This window comes from Osmerus mordax, chromosome 9 (assembly GCF_038355195.1).
Source record: "Osmerus mordax isolate fOsmMor3 chromosome 9, fOsmMor3.pri, whole genome shotgun sequence".
Taxonomy (NCBI): Eukaryota; Metazoa; Chordata; class Actinopteri; order Osmeriformes; family Osmeridae; genus Osmerus; species Osmerus mordax.
The window spans coordinates 3,399,864-3,418,244 of NC_090058.1; the positions used below are offsets into that span (position 1 = coordinate 3,399,864).

The 18,381-nt window shown below is 41.2% G+C and overlaps 3 protein-coding genes across 4 annotated transcripts; 1 reads left to right on the top strand and 2 right to left on the bottom strand.

Moving 5' to 3' along the window:
* Positions 1–77: 77 nt before the first annotated feature.
* LOC136949511 (eukaryotic translation initiation factor 5-like) lies at positions 78–4,677 on the bottom strand. 2 transcript variants are annotated; one of them, XM_067243820.1, is made up of 12 exons: positions 4,612–4,677; positions 4,021–4,243; positions 2,980–3,262; positions 2,773–2,854; positions 2,469–2,641; positions 2,271–2,382; positions 2,030–2,148; positions 1,451–1,612; positions 1,149–1,310; positions 886–1,050; positions 631–771; positions 78–474 (listed from the first exon to the last, which is right to left on the bottom strand). In XM_067243820.1, exons 3-12 carry the CDS (start codon positions 3,049–3,051, stop codon positions 376–378), a joined length of 1,287 nt encoding a protein of 428 aa, XP_067099921.1. In that variant the 5' UTR covers positions 3,052–3,262; positions 4,021–4,243; positions 4,612–4,677; the 3' UTR covers positions 78–375. The 2 variants fall into 2 exon arrangements, with proteins under 2 accessions (XP_067099921.1, XP_067099922.1); XM_067243821.1 differs by lacking the exons at positions 4,021–4,243; positions 4,612–4,677 and adding an exon at positions 3,355–3,519.
* Positions 4,678–5,889: 1,212 nt separating this feature from the next.
* Positions 5,890–8,176, top strand: si:dkey-196h17.9 (uncharacterized). The gene is made up of 10 exons (XM_067243887.1): positions 5,890–6,012; positions 6,122–6,236; positions 6,518–6,634; positions 6,727–6,827; positions 6,918–7,019; positions 7,119–7,245; positions 7,340–7,444; positions 7,549–7,701; positions 7,826–7,947; positions 8,023–8,176. Exons 2-10 carry the CDS (start codon positions 6,180–6,182, stop codon positions 8,153–8,155), a joined length of 1,017 nt encoding a protein of 338 aa, XP_067099988.1. The 5' UTR covers positions 5,890–6,012; positions 6,122–6,179; the 3' UTR covers positions 8,156–8,176.
* A 3,847-nt stretch (positions 8,177–12,023) lies between these two features.
* Positions 12,024–17,862, bottom strand: tnfaip2b (tumor necrosis factor, alpha-induced protein 2b). Its single transcript, XM_067242612.1, has 12 exons — positions 17,685–17,862; positions 16,306–16,392; positions 15,526–16,162; positions 15,184–15,295; positions 14,731–14,853; positions 14,523–14,617; positions 14,285–14,392; positions 13,937–14,063; positions 13,702–13,824; positions 13,251–13,406; positions 12,880–13,001; positions 12,024–12,746 (listed from the first exon to the last, which is right to left on the bottom strand). Exons 1-12 carry the CDS (start codon positions 17,737–17,739, stop codon positions 12,599–12,601), a joined length of 1,893 nt encoding a protein of 630 aa, XP_067098713.1. The 5' UTR covers positions 17,740–17,862; the 3' UTR covers positions 12,024–12,598.
* Positions 17,863–18,381: the final 519 nt, after the last annotated feature.

Genomic DNA, 18,381 nt, shown 5'->3' on the forward strand with positions numbered 1-18,381 from the left:
TTTATCACTAGAAGTTAAGCCAACTTTGTCAAGATCGGCTAAAAAAAACATATTCATGTAAACAAGTAAAACATTACTGTGGATAGCAAAACATTCTTTATTGACAGGAAAATTACAACAAAGACAAATCAAAATCCTAGTGCACTCGACTATCCTCCAAAAACCTTGATTAAAATTCCCCAAACACCCTCAATGAATATAGCATATATGATTCCAGAATTACAGAGTTAATGTGCAGCAAGGAAAGCATCATGTTAATCATGCCACAAAGCAGTAAATACCGTGGTAAGTAGGATAGGAAGGGGAGCCAAATGGACATGATCGATTGCCAAAGCCATACAAAAAAAAAAGAGGCATCCATAAGTGGGGGTATTTTCAGATGGCATCGATATCAATGTCTTCCTCCTCCTTGTTAGGCTTGTCTGGTTTCACAGTTTCCACCTTCAGTTCACGGGCAGATGACGAGTACACAACCTAGGAGCGGGAGAAAGACAGCACCAGTGTTATATACACGGCAATCCAACAGAAAATTCTCAGTACAGCGCGGAGCATGTGAAACACTGAAATTAAAAATAACCATCCAACTAAGAGTTGTTCAAGATCGGTCTGAGGGAAGCATCTGCCCGTTACCTCTACACTCTCATCCTCCTCTTCCTCTTCCTCTTCGCTGCCCTCACTCTCTTCCTCCGCTTCCTTCAACCACTTGACAAAAGGCGCTGCCTTGGCATGGATCTCTTTGGCAAGTTCCTTAGAGACATACTTCTTTGACACCTGACACCGAACAAAGATAGATTAGGGAAACTATTTTAGGAGTACACCATCTTTAATAAAACATCAGTGTACCGTTTAATAAATTATCTGTATATGATGCACAGTCCTGGCTACCTTCTCAGCCCAGGCCATGATGACATCCTCCTCTAACAGGTCAGCATCGTAAAGGGCTTTGAGCACGATGGGAACACGTGGTAACAGCTGCGTCTGGTGTAGCTTCACCAGACACTCAAACCCTCCCAGCAGGTACTTCTGGGCCTTTTTGTTGTTGTGGCAAAACTGAAACACACAAAAAAAAAGCTCAAAAACAGTTCCTCGAGGCACATTCAATGACAACGCTTGGACCAGATGCAAAAGTGGTTTTGATCAATACTTACTCGCAAGAAATGGCGCTTGTATTTCTTGATCTGGTCTCTGATGTTTTCGTCGAAGAGGAGCTCACTAAGGATCAGGGGTCCCATGGCCGTCACATCAAGACGCTCTGCTTCTGCCAGGATCTCCTTATCCGCTGCATCAATAGCGCAGTCTTCCTTCTTTTGCTGAATATGAAAAAAAGGGAGCCATCGTTAGAGGATTTCAGTAAGGCGGAAGGCTACCGAGGCCGTCACAGATCTGAACATTCCTCTTAGGCTTCCATTGCCAGTTTCAATAGCAATGACACTTCAAAAGAGCTACTCACTTTCACAAAGTTATAGAACAAGTTGACCCTCTCCTCCAGGGGTTTCTCCAGGTCCTCGCTGAGGGTCAGGTTCTTGGCATGGTCACTGATCTCCTCCATCCTCCGTCTCTGAGCTTCCTCTGTAGTCTCCTCTGCCCAGTCCTCGTCATCATCATCACCATCCTAACAGACAAGACACACAATGGGTTGACAAGTGTTAGCAAACCTGAGAAAATCTTGTCATGTAATTTTTTTTAACCCTTGTGTTATCTTCGGGTCATTCTGACCCATCAGTCATTGTGACCCATCGTCGTATTGCGACAACTTTACCGCATACAAAAACAAAGTGAAGCATTTTCTTTTAACCGTTGGGCTGTCTCAGACCCCCCAAATTGCAAAGGTTAAAAGAATTATTTTTATTTGTTTTTGTATTGGTTAAAATTGGGTAAACACAACGATGGTTCGTTATGAACCTTTGGGTCATGTGACCCGAAGGCAGCACGAGGGTTAAGAAAGAGTCTGGTGGCAGTTTGTTTCTCATCAAACGTATGCCTTCAAAGCCAGCCTGTGCCAGAGCTGCCCTACAGACCAGGTACACACCACAGGATTTGGGGCATCAATGTCATTATGGTTCCCAGCCTCTCCGCTGCCAGAGCCATTCTCCTTGTCCTTTTTGCGTGTCTTCTTCTCTTTCTTGACTGCGCCACCCTCGGTTAACTCTGTTTAGAAAGACACACGGTACCCGTCATGCCATATGAAAAGATTTTTTGTTGTTGTTGATAACATTAATCATTGCACTGCAGTCGAGACAAAGCTGACGTCTCAGAACTCCCAGTCTCACCAGGTGGATTTTTGAGGATGAATGTGCAGAGCTTGTGTCTTGTGTCTAACATGCCACGGTATCCACAGGCCTTACAGGAGTTACCAATGGTTTGTTTCCTGGCATTGACATGCTGTGGAGTTCAGTAAAACAACATTTTACTTTATATTTCTCAAGTTATTACTACGTCAATACGGCTGTAAATTCCAGAGTATTTACCAGGTCAGTCTCGGGGTTATCACATTCGGGACACAGAACAAATTTTCTGATGAAACCGTCAAGCATGTCTTGTAACTTGTTTGCCTCGTGGGATCCATTGACGATGAAACGGTCATTCTTAGCATCAAACTGGGTCTGAGCACCAAGTTCACAACCAAAAAACTTGGTTGGATCTGCAGAGAGATTAAGATCAAATATAACATTCACTCATCTGGTTATTCTCACCCAGGACAAGCGTCAGCTGGGGAGGGAACATACTGGCTGATAAAAGCACAAAATGTGATCGGATGGCAGGACTGCTTACATGTTGGAGGCCTATTCAGTGCCTTTGCAACGTCAATCATGTTGACAATGACCGTCTTGATTCCATTCCCTTTGCCTTCAACCTGCCAATATATATATAAATATATATAAATACAGAACAATTATCAAATATTTTTAATAAATATATCATGTCTACACACATACGACAATGTTTGAACCTCCAACACACATTTCCACCTAACATTACCTTGGCAATCAGACGGGGCATCTTGTAGCGATAAAACTGGTCTGACACGCTGCGGTTGACGTTGACAGACATTTTGGCTGATTATTAGCTCTAGTATCAGTAAGATAAAAAGATCTTGTAAGGGGATTTTTCGGGATTTTCTGTCTGGAAAAGAGGGGATGACATAAACGACTGCAAGCGTGCTCGTTCTCTGACATGAAAAAGTTTTTGCCACTGTGGCCACAAGCTCCTTGCTTGAAGGCTAGGTTTCCCCCACACAGGTTCCAACAGCTGCGCAACAGCTCTATAAAAGAAGGAAAGCATTGACATTAAGAGTATGCCATTACGACTTCTTTAACATTTACATTTTCCCTCTAGGCCTTACGTCTCGTTTACCCTTATTCCGGTCGTGATGACCCCTAATGGTGTGCACATTAATCTCCGTCCACAGTCCTTACATACATGTAATGTCAATGTCTTCGCTAGTTGAGAAGATAAGTTAGCTTGTTAGCTATAGAATCAGGCTGCACAATGTGCGAGTCCCGGAAACCATTATGGAATACGCATGACATGCATTCAATTGAAAACGTGTTTCGCAGTAAACGCTTGAGAATTATCAGGGCCTCCATTGCTAGCTAATACAAGCTATCATACCTATTGATTTCTAAGCAGCTAGCTAAGGTTAGCCAACTCAAAATTAAATGCCAAATGCATGGTCGCTACCTATGCTAAATACTTTTACCTAAGGTTGGCTAATACATTACATGAAACTGCCCACATTCGACCCCCGGCGTATCCGAATGTGCTAAACTTAGACAAGATGTTCAAACATATTGTTGGCAAGCCATCTAGCCACTTGGTGCATAGTGCGTCATGATTTATCGAGGTGTGCACGAGAGATGGGACTGGGAGACGCCATTTTGATCCACTTAATAGACATAGCCTTGCTAGCTGTGTAGCTAGAATGTCATAATGTCCATAACTAAGTACACGTCGCCTTCATACAATGTTGAGTATACACAGAGATGTATAAATACATCCATAGTTATCCGCGCTACTCACCGTTTTCGTAAAACAAAGACATAAACAACGCTGGTCGTCCAAGAGACGCAGTGAAGATTTGTCGATCACTGATGTTTCGTAGCTGGCTGAGTTGTGTTTCAATGAGATGTAGGGCGGCAAGCTCTGCGAGGCCGGGTGCCGAGAGCTGAGACTGACTGGAAGTGACAAGCCGACAATTGTCACGTTGAACACAGTATTCGGGATGCCCTGAGAGTTGTGGTACCTAAGAACAATACAAAACACTTTTTTTAGGTGAACTATACTAGGCCCTGTTACTATCCTGCTCTACAACCAATCTAGACAAAACAAATATAGATTCGCTGGTCTATTAGCTAGTGCTAGGCCATTAGCTAGTGCTAGCTAGCTGGCAAACTAGGCGAGCTAGCTCAAGTTAGCCAAAGCGAGAAACCAAGGCTACCATGGTTAGTCTAGCGTAGCGGGACACGTTAAACCAAAGATCGACTTTATCCCTTTATCTTCGAGCACAGATGTACAGCATACAATAAATAATACGATAATACAGCTATCTCCAGCGAGAAAAATTAGTTTGCTAGCAAGTTAACTAGCCAAAATCATGTTCATCCTCCTCACCTCTCGAACGTTCTGTAGTGCAGTATGTGGCTAGCTACTTGTTGGCCTGGCTACAGTGAGGCCAGCAACGTCACACTTCAGGTTCATAAAATAAGGGGGAGGAGGGAGGGGGGGGGGGGGGCGGTTGGTTGGTTGGTAAATTGACAGCAGGTTTACTACTTAATAGACCACACCACTGATCACTGTATTTTTGCATTTGATCATTTATATGTACAATATTATAAAACACAAAAAACTTTTATCAAGTTCTGATAACTATAAACACAAATGAAGGTCTGAATGTAATTTGAAGGGCTTGATGTGTTATCTAATTTTATTTATCACATAATACCACATTCCAAATTAATCATTGTAAATACTATTTAGCAAGGAGCACTATATATTAGTCACACCGAAATCAAAGCTCATTTGAACAATATTTGTACAGTTAGCTGAGGAAAGTGAATTGCAGGTGGATTCCCATTTCACTTTCTCACATGGGGGAATGAATGGGGAATTTGGTTTGTTGGAGAAAAACCTATCAGACCAGGGAATCCCCGTGAAGTCTATGAGACTGGCATGATGCAATTGGGCGTGTCTCATATTGTACAGTAGAGGAATGATCGGACGACTATACACAAACACCTCTTCAGTGCAACTGGTTGTGGAGGAAATTATTCCTGGTTGAACATGTTTAATACAATTATTAAGAAGTTCAAGAAAAGGAAGACACTGAAAAAGGATGACCTCAGTCCAATACTAAAGAGTGAACATGCCTTATCTGCAGACGGTAAGATTTATTTGTATTTTATTATGAATTGGAACTTATCTAGAGAGCCATTCCTGGAGCTTTTAGGAACATTTGTTTTTCAGATAAACCATTTATTATTCAACAAGAAGTTATACCCGAGATATGTTAACATTTGCAGTTGCAATCCAAACATGCTAAGTACTGTCTGTTTCTGTATTAATCCACATGTTGTTGATTTCATCGATAGGATATGGTGAGACAGGGGATGTGGTGTTCATGAATCCCCATGCACAGAATATTTTGAATGCCCAGCAGGCACTGAGCGCCAATGGAAGTCCAGAGAAAGTGCCGGAACATTGTCCTGAAGTCATTCCAGGACAATCTGAAATGGCCGTGGATAGCATAATTGAAGCTTTTGCGGTCAAGCATTTTTCCAAGGTATCAACAGAGGGGGATTTGAAGCTCTCCATCCACCTGAATGAGGTCCAGGATGCCATCATTTGCGACGTTTTGAAACTGGTTACGCTGCCGAAAGAAGCTTGGTTTCTGGAGAGTCCCATAGAGTGCTATCATCAGCTTATCTTTAAACATTTACATCAGATCCTCCTTCACATCAGGACAACAGATCAGGCTTTCACCCTGCTTGACTGGGTGGTACATTCATACAGTAGGTAAGTGTTTGCCAGTTTCTCTTTATTTTCAATGTTACTGAAGTAGTTATCGACAAATTAATTGAGATAAATTGTGACACAGCATGGTGTTCCTCCTATATTTGTCCAGTCAACAGTTCATAGGGCATCCTAACCTCAAGGATGAAGCTCTACAAAAACGGGACCTTATGCTTCTGAGCAATTATCTAACACATGCCAAGGAAAAGGTCCTGCCCATTATTCAGGTAGGTAACATGAAGGCAGTCAGATGGCTGAGCGGTGAGGGAGTCGGGCTAGTAATCTGAAGGTTGCCAGTTCGATTCCCTAGTTGCCTCAGGGGAATGTCCCTGTACTTACTGTAAGTCGCTCTGGATAAGAGCTAAATGACTAAATGTAAAATGTAAATGAAGCAGCCACATATATACTGTAATGTAATATTGATTGACATACAGTATCATGATGAATGTGTAATATGTCCTATAGCTTCAGTAAGCCTCTAGGTGTCTCTCTCCCTTGCAAATTGTAGGAGGAGATTTCCACTTCACTTACTAGGATCCTTCAGAATGAGGCATTTTCGAGAGATATTGAGAGTTATTCAGGAAACGAGGAGGCATTTGTCGCACTATCTATGGATGCTGTCCAGGTACTCTAACATAGCAATTGAGTCACAATGCAAAAATAACGTTTATTTGTGAAATCTGTACTAACTGTATGCTTGCATTACCTCTCACTCAGTGTATTGATGCTGTGAGGAAAACAGCTTTGAAGATCTCGTCAACTTTTAAAACCAAGGTCGAGATAGTCTGTTTCCACGAGCTGCACAACTTTATAAAAATGTATGTGTCACATTTCCTTGTTTCTTCTTTCCCAAAAAGTGTGATGAGACAACATTTGTTTAGTGTTAACTGAACACTGTTGTTTTATAGGTACATCTCTGCTGAAAAGAAACATCACCAAAAACAGACTAAAACAGACAAAACCATCTTAATGCATTCCTTCAAGACTTTCAACCACTGTGTAGAACTCAGGTGAGAATGATTTTTCTCAATTGAACCACCTGCATGACCAAATAATTCCTTTATCAGGTAAAAAATTGTTACATTAATGATGGTGTGGTTCCATGGCAGACAATACGTTCAAACAACTGGCGAGAATATCAACAAACATCTCTATACTGAAATAATTTCAGCACTTGAGAATATGGAGTCTTCTGCTTTGAAACTAATTCTCAGTACACTAATTCACCGGACAGAGGTGCGTATATGTTCAACTGTCAAACAAAGGCAGTTTAGAGTAAATAATCTCTATCTCAAAGGTTGTGTGTAAAGTAAGATTTCTGCTCCTCCAGATCTCCTTCAAAATATATTTCAAAAAAGGTGGACACATGGAGAACATTACTACTGAAATTAAAGAACTGCTTGACCCCATTCCAAACAACTGGAAGACTCAAGAGGTATGTTCACATCTGGGAGAAGCTTCAGTAGATTTCTTACACATTTAACAAGGAAACATGGACCATATTTACTTTGGTCATAACAGTTGTACCTTCTTTTTCAGACAGTAGTGAACAAAGCCTATGAGAGCATCATGACTTTGTACCTCAAGTGTCTGGTGCAGAGTAACCCTGCTCATGTGATGAAGGCATGGCCTGATGTTGGAAAAAGAGTCACTCAGGATGCTCACCTTCTTGACAACATGTTCCAAGGCCTGGTAAAATAATCTCGTAATAATCTGCTTGTTGATTTTTGTGCGATGAAATGCAGACAGTAGAATCAACAACTAGAGAGTTTTCTCCCATGGTTCTGACCTGAGAATCTTTTATTGTTGTTGCAAGAACCCAAAGGTGGAACGCAAGAACCTCATTCTGCGGAACGTGGGAGAGATACTCGATTGCAGTTCAATCGATATTATTAAACTGATAACCGCAAACACACTCCAGGATTGCCCCATAGCGAGGTAAAATACCGTACGCACTCTGTACCAAACAGACATGCAGTTCCTCAATTGATGACGGCCTCATCTCTGTTTCAGTGTGGATCTTATTAAAGCCTTGCTGCGGTGGTGTGGGATCAGTGGCAGACAGCTTGGAGAAGTGATAGCGGTTTGCCAGGACGTCTCGGAGACTCATACCAAGCCTGGACGCTGGTACTTCTGCTGTCTATGAAGCTGATTGAGGATGGCTCATGAAGCACACCACACAAAACACACACACATATTGGTGATATGGTGCACCAATATGGTGAACCAATATTGGTGACACACATATTGGTGATACACACACATTAGTGACACACACATGTGTTTGAGTTTACAAGGATAAACACTATTCTACAGAATTCTTCTTTTGGTATGATTTGACGTTTTTGTAAGGTTACTTACAGTATGTTAGCATGTTAGAATTTGCCTCCTTCATTCCGTTACTGATGTAGTTGTTGTGTATTTTATTGAGTTGAGAAGTAAGGTAGGGTATGGATGGATGTTTTGATAGTTTTTTTTTTTTTTTTACAAACTTTTTGTTGTTAAATTATGTTGGATGTAATTAGTTTCTTGTACTCGCTGTGAATTATATTATTGTATTATTAATTGTAACTTGTTTAACTACATGCTCTTATGGTTCTTCCCATTGGAACTTATTTGCTTTTCACAATGTATGCTTCATGTTATGGCTACCCACAATGTTTTGGGGATATCTAGTTGATGATCAGTGACCTATGCACTTTTGTAAAGCTCTCTCTTGGAAGTCGCTTTGGATAAAAGCGTCTGCTAAATGAATAAATGTCAAATGTAAATGTAATGTACATTTATAGATAGATATAGATACAAATCTTTCCTGTAAAGGAGTCATTTGTTTTTTCTGCATTTTTGCTTCCTGGACTAATTGCAACTGCTTGACACAAACAACAATGGTCCCTAGATGGAGACAAAACAGATCCTATGTTTTGAGGAATTCCCCAACGAATTGTAGGGGAACCATAAGATAAGGGGAATTTCCAACTGACTCTTAAAAGAGATGTTTACTTAATGACAATGAGCACCACAAAAGGGTTATGTTATCTTGACTGGCGAGCCATCCTAATGACAGTAAATTACTTCCCCCCCCCCAAAAAACAGAAGCCAGGAAACAGAAGCTAAGATTAACTATAGAGGGTAGGTGTGCTTGCTTGCGTCGGTTGCAGATGGGTCCGTTTGTGAAACAAGCCGAACCCCCTTCGAAACAAGCTATTCTAACGACGTTGTCACCTGCAGTATTTTTCAGATGGAATCGCGATTCAAACAGTACCATCTGCTAACTGAAAATATGCCCCCAAACACGTAAATAAGCTTGATATTTATTTAGGAGGAAATGGCTAATTCAAAAGAAGTTTGCTGGAAGCGATCATTGTCGGTAAAAAAGACAAAAGCGACCATTTGGTCTCAGTAGAGCCCTGCGTGGAGAAGCTGAATTGTATGGGGTTCCATTTTTGCCCAAAAAGTTGATGCTTTTGTACAATGGATCTTGGCGATTGCTTTGCTCTCAGTCGTTTACTTCGCAGCAGTTCTTATGATTTGCAGCGTACCATTTGTGCCAAAAATAAGTCGATGCTTTTGTACAATAGGTTTGGTTATCATGGATATTGCTTTGCTCTCAGTTGTTTACTTTGCAGCGTTGCGTTTACAATGTGCCACACTTCAACTGTCGTTTGCTGTGGTGGTCGTTGCTTTTGTCTTTGCATCTTGACGATCACGTCAGTGAGGGTACGACAAAGGTGGGGAGAACGTTGAAATGGCCCGCTTCATGTTGGCGCACCCACAACGAAGTGAAAAAAAAAAAACTTTACTGCTACATGCACTACAGTCACTTGTCATTTCATACAATGTGCAATATATCTCTTGTTAATAATCAAGGCATACTATTTACGCACAATTGTGTGTATAATTTACAGTGTGTTTTGTTTATTTATACTTAGGCTAATCATACATTTTATCTTTTGAATAAAAAATAATTTCAGTTGCCAAACAACATTTTGTTGTATTGTATACAGTGACAATACAGTATTATACCTGTTCTTATGATTGTTTTTTGAATAGGATCTCTATGTTGGCCTAACTCAACAAATGAGGAGTCAGGTGGCTGAGCGGTGAGGGAATCGGGCTAGTAATCCGAAGGTTGCCAGTTTGATTCCCCGTCATGCCAACTGACGTTGTGTCCTTGGGCAAGGCACTTCACCCTACTTGCCTCGGGGGAATGTCCCTGTACTTACTGTAAGTCGCTCTGGATAAGAGCGTCTGCTAAATGACTAAATGTAAATGTAAATGAAGTCAACAAATAATTTGTTTCCCACCACTACAGGAACTGGAAGTGTCATCACTGGGCACAGTGTGCACAACCAGCGAATGGAAAGATTGTGGAGAGACGTTTGGTGTGCTGTCACAAATAACTATTATTCAGCACTCCAGTATCTCTCAAGAACTGTTGCTCTTGACCCAGATGATGAACTCCACTGGCTTGTTTGCATTATGTAATGCTACCCAGACTAAACATGCATCTGCACATATTTAGACGAGCATGTGATAGGCATTCCCTCTCTACAGAGATTGGAAGGTCCCCTGAGCAACTGTAGATTGAAGGGCAGATAATGGGTTGTAATCCAATTTGTCCAGGTAATGCTGAAAAGTATCTTATTTTTTCTGCATCCTTTGTTGATCTTTAGAAGCAAGATGGCATTAAACATAATTATCTAGACTTTGGACAAAAGTGTGTGGAAATCACTCATTCCTAAATTATGGACATTAATACAGAGCTGAATTGAAAAAACATTATTGGCCTGCACAGAACCCCAACCTCAACACCACAACCTTTGGGATGAATACTAGATGACAGGTCTCATCAGTGCACGACTACACTAATACTGTTCTGGCTGAATGAAAGCAAATCCCATATAAATGTTCCAACATCTTTTGGAAAGCCTTACCAGTACAGTAGAGGGAGTTACACAAGCAAAGTGGAAAAAAGTATTAATTCCCTTGCTTTAGGAATGGGAGGTTCTGTATAGTGAGCAGGAATACACTGGTTTGGTCATAGTGTATATTGGTATTTGATTATTGAAAACAAAAAAATATCATACAGATCATTGAATAATGTCTTTCTTTAGACCAATTTGGAAGATTACGGCATAGATTGGGAGGGACCTTTGCCAGTGGATCCAGAGGTCACCATACAAGTTCCAGAGACACCTGAAGGCCTACAAGAGACAGTTACAACCTATTTAGAGAACTTCATTGACCCACTCAGGACGAGCACCTGCTTTGGGTTAGACATCGTCAGTGAAGAATTGAGACTAGCGACCATGCAGCTAGCTCCCCTACTGCAGGTGACTGAACAACTAATGCTTTAACTGAATATCCCATACACTGACCATTCAGAACATCCTTCTTCCTTCTGCCACAGGATTATTTGACAATAATCGATTTATTTGACCTCAAATACTGTTAACACTGTTTCCGTGAAGCTGAACCACTAAGTAAAGCAGGTGGTCAGGACGAATACTGACCTTCAACCTCTTAATTTTTTTTGTTGTTGTTTATTAACAGATTTTATTACAGTAAAAAAGGTATGTTAAGTGAGTGTGTTGTATGTTTAACATAAACTTTGACTGTTGAGTCAAATAGTGTTTCAATTATGCTGTTACCTACATTTAGTCATTTAGCAGACGCTCTTATCCAGAGCGACTTACAGTAAGTACAGGGACATTCCCCCGAGGCAAGTAGGGTGAAGTGCCTTGCCCATAGACACAACGTTATTTTGGCACTGCCGGGAATCAAACTCTATCCTTTGATCTCCCAACTGTTTTCCCAAGGAACACTAAACACTAACATTACTGAAACTAAACATCCATCCTGCTGTGGGCATTTCAATACACTCTTCCTTATTGGTCACATCCTTCCTCCTCTTCCTATCTTAAATGACAAAAATATAAAAACACTGTGTATTATGATTTTGTGAGTTTAACCTGTCTAGGCTCACAATACTCACAAAACATGAAACAGGCTAATACAAGTTGAGGATTTATTAGCAACTTTAAGCACACAGGCAAATTCACAGAAGTAGATTTGATAATTTTACAAATGTACACATGTAATTCAAATAAAAACAGCACCTATTTGTTTTATAAATAAGGACATGTAATCATTTATGTTTTGAAAATGGTCCTACATAGAGCACAATATGTCTTTTATAGTAAACACACTTTACATGATAAATATTGCACATACACAAGCAGAACATAAGTGAATAGTTTTACAGTATTTCTGTGATCAGATTACAGAGATGGGAAGTAACCAAGTACAAATACTGATACTCTGGTATCAGTACTTTACTTCACTATTTATTTTTCGAACACTTTTTTTAAACTTTCACTTCTTACATTGTGTACACAAATATCTGTACTTTGTACTTCTTACATTTTCAAGCCAGGCTCGTTACTTTAGCTTCTATGAAGCTACCATGGGGCATGGTAGAAAGCAACAAGAAGAATATTTTCTAAAAAGTAAAAAAATACAATAATGTTTTTTACTCTACTATATTTTAGGTTCTGTGCTCTCCCATCTTCGAAGAACAGTCTGTATCTCATTTGACCACAATTCTGGAGAAAAAGGATTTTCCCCCACTGCAGCTGGACTCTGACAGCCTGTCCAAAAAGGCACTTTTCACCCTGTTCCTGTCATCCTTGCTCAGATTAGACTTGAGGTTCAGCAGGGCAGCAACATGTTTCTCACTGAGAAAAACATCATCATCAAATGTCATTTATTTCAACTATTCAATGTATCAATAAGCACTTAAGATAAATCATTTTACACACATTTTATATTGTGCTATTATTCAATGGGATTGGCAAGATAGACTGTTACCTGAGATCAGGGTAGGTTAAAGCCAGAGAGGCAATCTCTAGTTGTAAAGAATTCACATCTTGTAGTTTGATCACCTCAGCAATGTAGGTCAGTGGTTCACTCAGCCAGGCGTGACTTGAACCCTGTGAACACAGAAATGCTTCTTACTATATGCACATCACAATACAACTGAAACAAAATGGGTAAAGCAGTCGTTATTAAGAATAACTACATTGATTATCATTTCACACTGAGAAATTGTATTTGGGTTTGCTTGTGGCTTTGGGCAAGATTGGATGAGATTTCGCTGTCGGCTTTGCTTCCAAACTACATGGGAAATTGCGTAAGGGTGTATCGGGTTAAAGGTTTGTTTGTTGTTTGGTTGTGCTCACCTCGCTTAGAAAAACTTTGTGCAGTCTCTGGCAGTTGCCGTACACGACCTCAGCTGCCCTCTCCTGCATGTCCTTATTCTTCAGTGCGATCTTCCCCTTCAGCAACCTCCTCACATACTCCACGCTCACTTCCAGGTGTAGCCGGCTCATCAGCTCCTGCATGACCAACCAACCAATCAGTCAACCTCTACATCTCTGTGTTGCTGCCAACCAACCAATCAGTCAATCACTACATCTCTGTGTTGCTGCCATCCAACCAATCAGTCAACCTCTACATCTCTGTGTTGCTGCCATCCAACCAATCAGTCAATCACTACATCTCTGTGTTGCTGCCAACCAACCAATCAGTCAATCACTACATCTCTGTGTTGCTGCCATCCAACCAATCAGTCAACCACTATATCTCTGTGTCTTCCTGCCAACCAACCAGTCAGTTATTCACTCTGAGTACCTGATGGCAGACGGAATTCAGGCCTCTGAGATCCTCGATGTGTTTGCCAATTCCCTCCAACAGCTTCTCAAACACACACTCCATTTTCAGCCAGTCATTGGTTCCCAGATTGCGATAGGTAGACTGCACGTGATGTGGGTGACAAGAATAAGAAGGTACAAGGTTGTGTCAAAACAAGTCAGAACTTGCAGATAGACTTCATTCAAAGTCATAATTGTGTCTGTGCATGCCCTACCTTGAGGTCTATGTGTACAGGGCTCAAGACGAATTCATAGCTAGATGTTTTCATGGCAGCAACTATGGACAAACAAAATTCCCTCTCATCTCCTGAAAAGATATCAGCCCTTCCCTCGAGGTAGACCCTGTGTGTAAACATAGATAACATGTTAAATACATTCCCGTATCATTTAGTAGTTTTAGCTACCGCTATTTTGTGATGGGGATGGATGTAGCTTAGTGGTTAGAGCACTAGGCTGCAGGTCATAGGTTTAAATCCCCTCCTGTACATACCTTTGGATAAAGTAATATGCTAAATATATACATTATTGTTATTATACATTATAACATAGCAAGGGACACATACCTCACCAGTTCCACACTGTTGAGGTTAGCCATTACAACGGCTCTGCTGTTTTTTGGGCTTCCCCTGATCTTACACTTTGCTTGGACATCATCCTGGAATTTCTTGAAGCTGTAACAATGTTTCAAAGAGTAGGGTTGGATGAAATGCGCATGTGTAGTACTGTACTGGGTTGAGTAGAATGACAATTGCTTTCTCATGATTTAGGGTAAAATGTTCCAACTTAAAAGCTTTTAACTACCTGTCCAAGAAGTTCTTCAGCAGGGACGCAATCCTGTGGCCATTCTTCCTGTCACCAAGTACGGCCTCTGCTGATTCGATAGCCCCACTAACACACTGCAAGAATAGAAAGCAGGTAATAAGTAACACCGAGATAAGTAACAGCGAACTAGTCAACCCTGAGCAGTTGGTCCTCCACAGGTCTTGAGACGAGAGCAGTGACTGTGTACCGGCAGGAGGTCGAAGGCCAGGTGGCTGTAGTAGCAGCCGTGTCTGAGCTCAGGTTCCACTCCATCCCTCCAGGCCTGCTCCTCCTGACTCAGTATGCGACCCATCTGTCTCTGCACCTCCTCCTGCAAATTGGAAGACAGTTATTTTTTTTGCAACTGACACTTTTGATGCCCGTCTCCCTAATCTTTCATTAGTCAACAGCTGTCTCGCAATGTGATTGATTCTCCCTCTTTCTGAGAGAGTACGGATCTATCCAAGGCAAAAAAGGTGTAATCATTTGTCTTTCATTGTTTATTGTTGTTGTTTTATATTGTTCATGTGTTCACACTATTTAAATGTATTATTTGTGCAGTGTATTTTATGACCTACATTTTCCCCCTGTCTCTCTGCTGCTACGACAAGCACATTTCCAAGCCTGGGGATTAATACAGAGTCATCTTGTTTACATTTACCTGTTTTAAAGTAATATATTGTTCTTCCAGTGGCTTTGTCACCGCCTCTGGTAACAGCTTTCCCAACTTCTCAAAGTTGATCTCCTTGATGAATTCCTGTTTCTTCAGCATTCTAACACAACAGTTAGGTAGTTAGTTGATGTGACCTAGTCATAGTGTACATGCCCTAAAAAGTAGTCTCCTTATCAAGTTATTTTATGACACATTGTAATTATCATGTCTGACACAATGAATATTTCCTTTTTTCTAAATGTTCCTTTCAATAACAAAAATGGTTGATATCAGTGGTCAAACAAGCCCATTACACTCAATCACTTGGAAGTGCAAATAATAAGGACTCACTGTGGATAGTAGATATTCACCCATTGCAGTATATAAGAACTGTCTTTTTCACACAGCTCAAACTCCACAACGTCCCTCAGCCTGCTGCTAAAGGCTTGGTGATACATCGACGCATACACGTTGCAGATGTCCATCTCGTCCGGGTAGCAGCCCTTCACAACCTCCACCACTCTCAGAAGGTCGTCCTTCAGACGCTTGGCCATCCTGACGATGTCCTTCTGCACCGAGGAGAGCTTCTCCGTCCCCTGCTGCAAGGGGGTGATCTTGTCGTCGTCCAGACGCTCATCCACCATGCCCCGGAGAAGAGACTCGTGAAGGTGTCTGCAGCAGCGTGGTCTCCATGTCGGAGGATCCCCACTCTGTCTGCGTTCCTCCCACCTCCTGTCCTGTTCTTCCTCTTGCTGGATAGCTTCTACTGCGGACGTTAGAACTTCTGGAATGTTCTCTGGATTGAAAGTGGCTCGCAAAGCCTCTTTGATCTTCGCGTAAAGGGTTTCCCAGTCCCTGTCAATGTGCTTCCCCTCCTCTGTCTCCTTCGTGCTCCGCTGTCCGAACATGAGCTCCTCTCTCGATAGCAGCTGCTTCCCAGCAGTGGAGAGGAAACCTCTGCCAAGGTTCTGCTCGAACGTAAGCACCTCTAGGGAAAGATAAAATGTATGTGACTTGTGTCAAAGCTACACCCAATTATAGATAATGAGAGGAAAAGGACCATCCATATACGTGTTCACTTAATTACAATAAAATATAAGCTAAGCCAAACTTCACATTAAATATTCTCACCCTCAATAGGAGCAACAGGGGTATCCACGACATTGCTCTGACTCTTGGAGTTCCATCGGAATTTCTTCGGAATTCGAAACGGTGTCCCTGAAGTTAACATTGAATGGGATGAAAAAGGAAAGACCAGCTTCATGGTCTGTTTCTGAGTGGTCGTTTCGGCTGTTCTCACGAACTGTTAATTGTGGGCACAGAATCCATTTTTAACCAATTGCAATAGCTTGAGTGTCCGCTGTTCCGAAAGGATGTCAACGTTTGTGTGTAATCACTGACTGATTAAAATGTAATTATCTAAACTATGACAAGCTATATAAAAGTAGTCTTTCTGTAGGCTAATGATGTTCTTAATTATTGTTTGCAGATTGAGTCAAATAATCAGCAAATAATCAAGGCTGGGACCGTCTACATTCGTTCGGTCGACTGATAAACGTACTCCCCGCAGTTGAAGCTGAAGCCTGTGCACCAGTTTATATCTCGGCCAGTAAGGGCGTTTGAGATAGGGGCGTTACTAGCCCCCGAAATCGGATCCGTGTCGCCTCCCCAATTTTAATGTACCGTTAAGCTCAGTGTAGACGTTGTGCAGCTGTTATCTATTCGTTAGGCTAAACATAGTAGGCGACATAGCCTAATATTTTCTAATGCTGTGTACTTTGCCGCAATAATGCATACTGAACTAAACTATTAAAAAAAGCTCATATACTATAGCCTACCAATTAGAAAATTGTCCCATCAGTTGCTCCACTATCACTTAATCACAAATTCTGTGTCAAGAATAAAGTTTGTGACCTTTTCATAATTGTCTTTATACATCGTATGTGCAGGGGCGCCGCCAGGAATTTTTGTCCCCATGAAAAAAAAAAAAGGAAAAGGAATTGTCTTAACTGTCCCCCCCAATACGGCGCCCCTGCATATGCATTAGCCTAGTTAGAAATCTTCAGGGCTGCCAACTTTTCCAAAAACCTTGGCATGAGATCTGGTAGCACCCCCCCCCCCCCCCCCCCCCAGAACAACCTTCTGACGTGCAAAGCTGACCTGAAGAATATATTTATCTTTGAAGGGGTCAGCTTCTTGAGAGCTGATATAATTTGGAAACTGTTGAGCCCTGTGCTATTAGCTGCTTGTAGAAAACATTGTGTTGCTACTAAGCAGCCACCAGTTAATATATCTATGGTAACATCTATAAATTGAAAAAGGGACGGTAAGGCCAATTTCTTCAATAAAGAAATACAAAACACCTATAAAAATGACCTACATAGGTCTTGAAGCAAAATGTTGGTCATATAAATACTAGGGTAGCCTACATACAATTCTACGCGGTTCACAAGCCTTTTATCAGCACAGTAATCCTTTAATTGAAAGTTAGGCGATTTTAATGTCCTTACCTTGTAGATGTCTTAAAAACGTTGTCCTTACAGATGACTGATTTTTGGAATCCATTGTTCTATGGTGCGACCGCAGCAATGTGTAGTACGATGCCTCCTGCCTCCAGCATCCAATGCTGAAGTGGCACACAAGTTCCACTAAAGATGCAGCCCGTCTGCTAACATCTAAACAGCTGTAGTGACGGCCTACCTGAATGTAGACTACAGACAGCAAACATTTCCGTTTTTTGAGTTGAGACAGAGGTTATCTGCAACAACAGAGTTTGACCAGTTACCTGCTTCCTGAAATGTTATTTAGAAGGTGGGGCCTTGTGGTTGGTGGGGAGATAAACCAAAAAAGACATATCCTGTGTGCATGTCCTGTTTTCACTTTAATTTTTGCATACACTGTATTGAACAAAAGTCTACAAAATAAAGAACATCATTAATCAACGTCTGCTTTTGTAAAATATTTACATCAGATAATAACATAATTGGCAAATAAATTGAGATTTAATGTCAATTTACTGTAACGATACACATACAATTTAATCGATTGTGAGCACTGGCAGACTGTTTAAGCATTCAGCATCAAGAACTCTTAGGTTTGCAATAACGACAAGTCACTTCTCTTTATAACGGTTAAAAATACAAGTTTACTACTGCTTTACTGAGGCACTGTTCTCACACACCCACAGAGCCTGCCAGGGAGACTGGG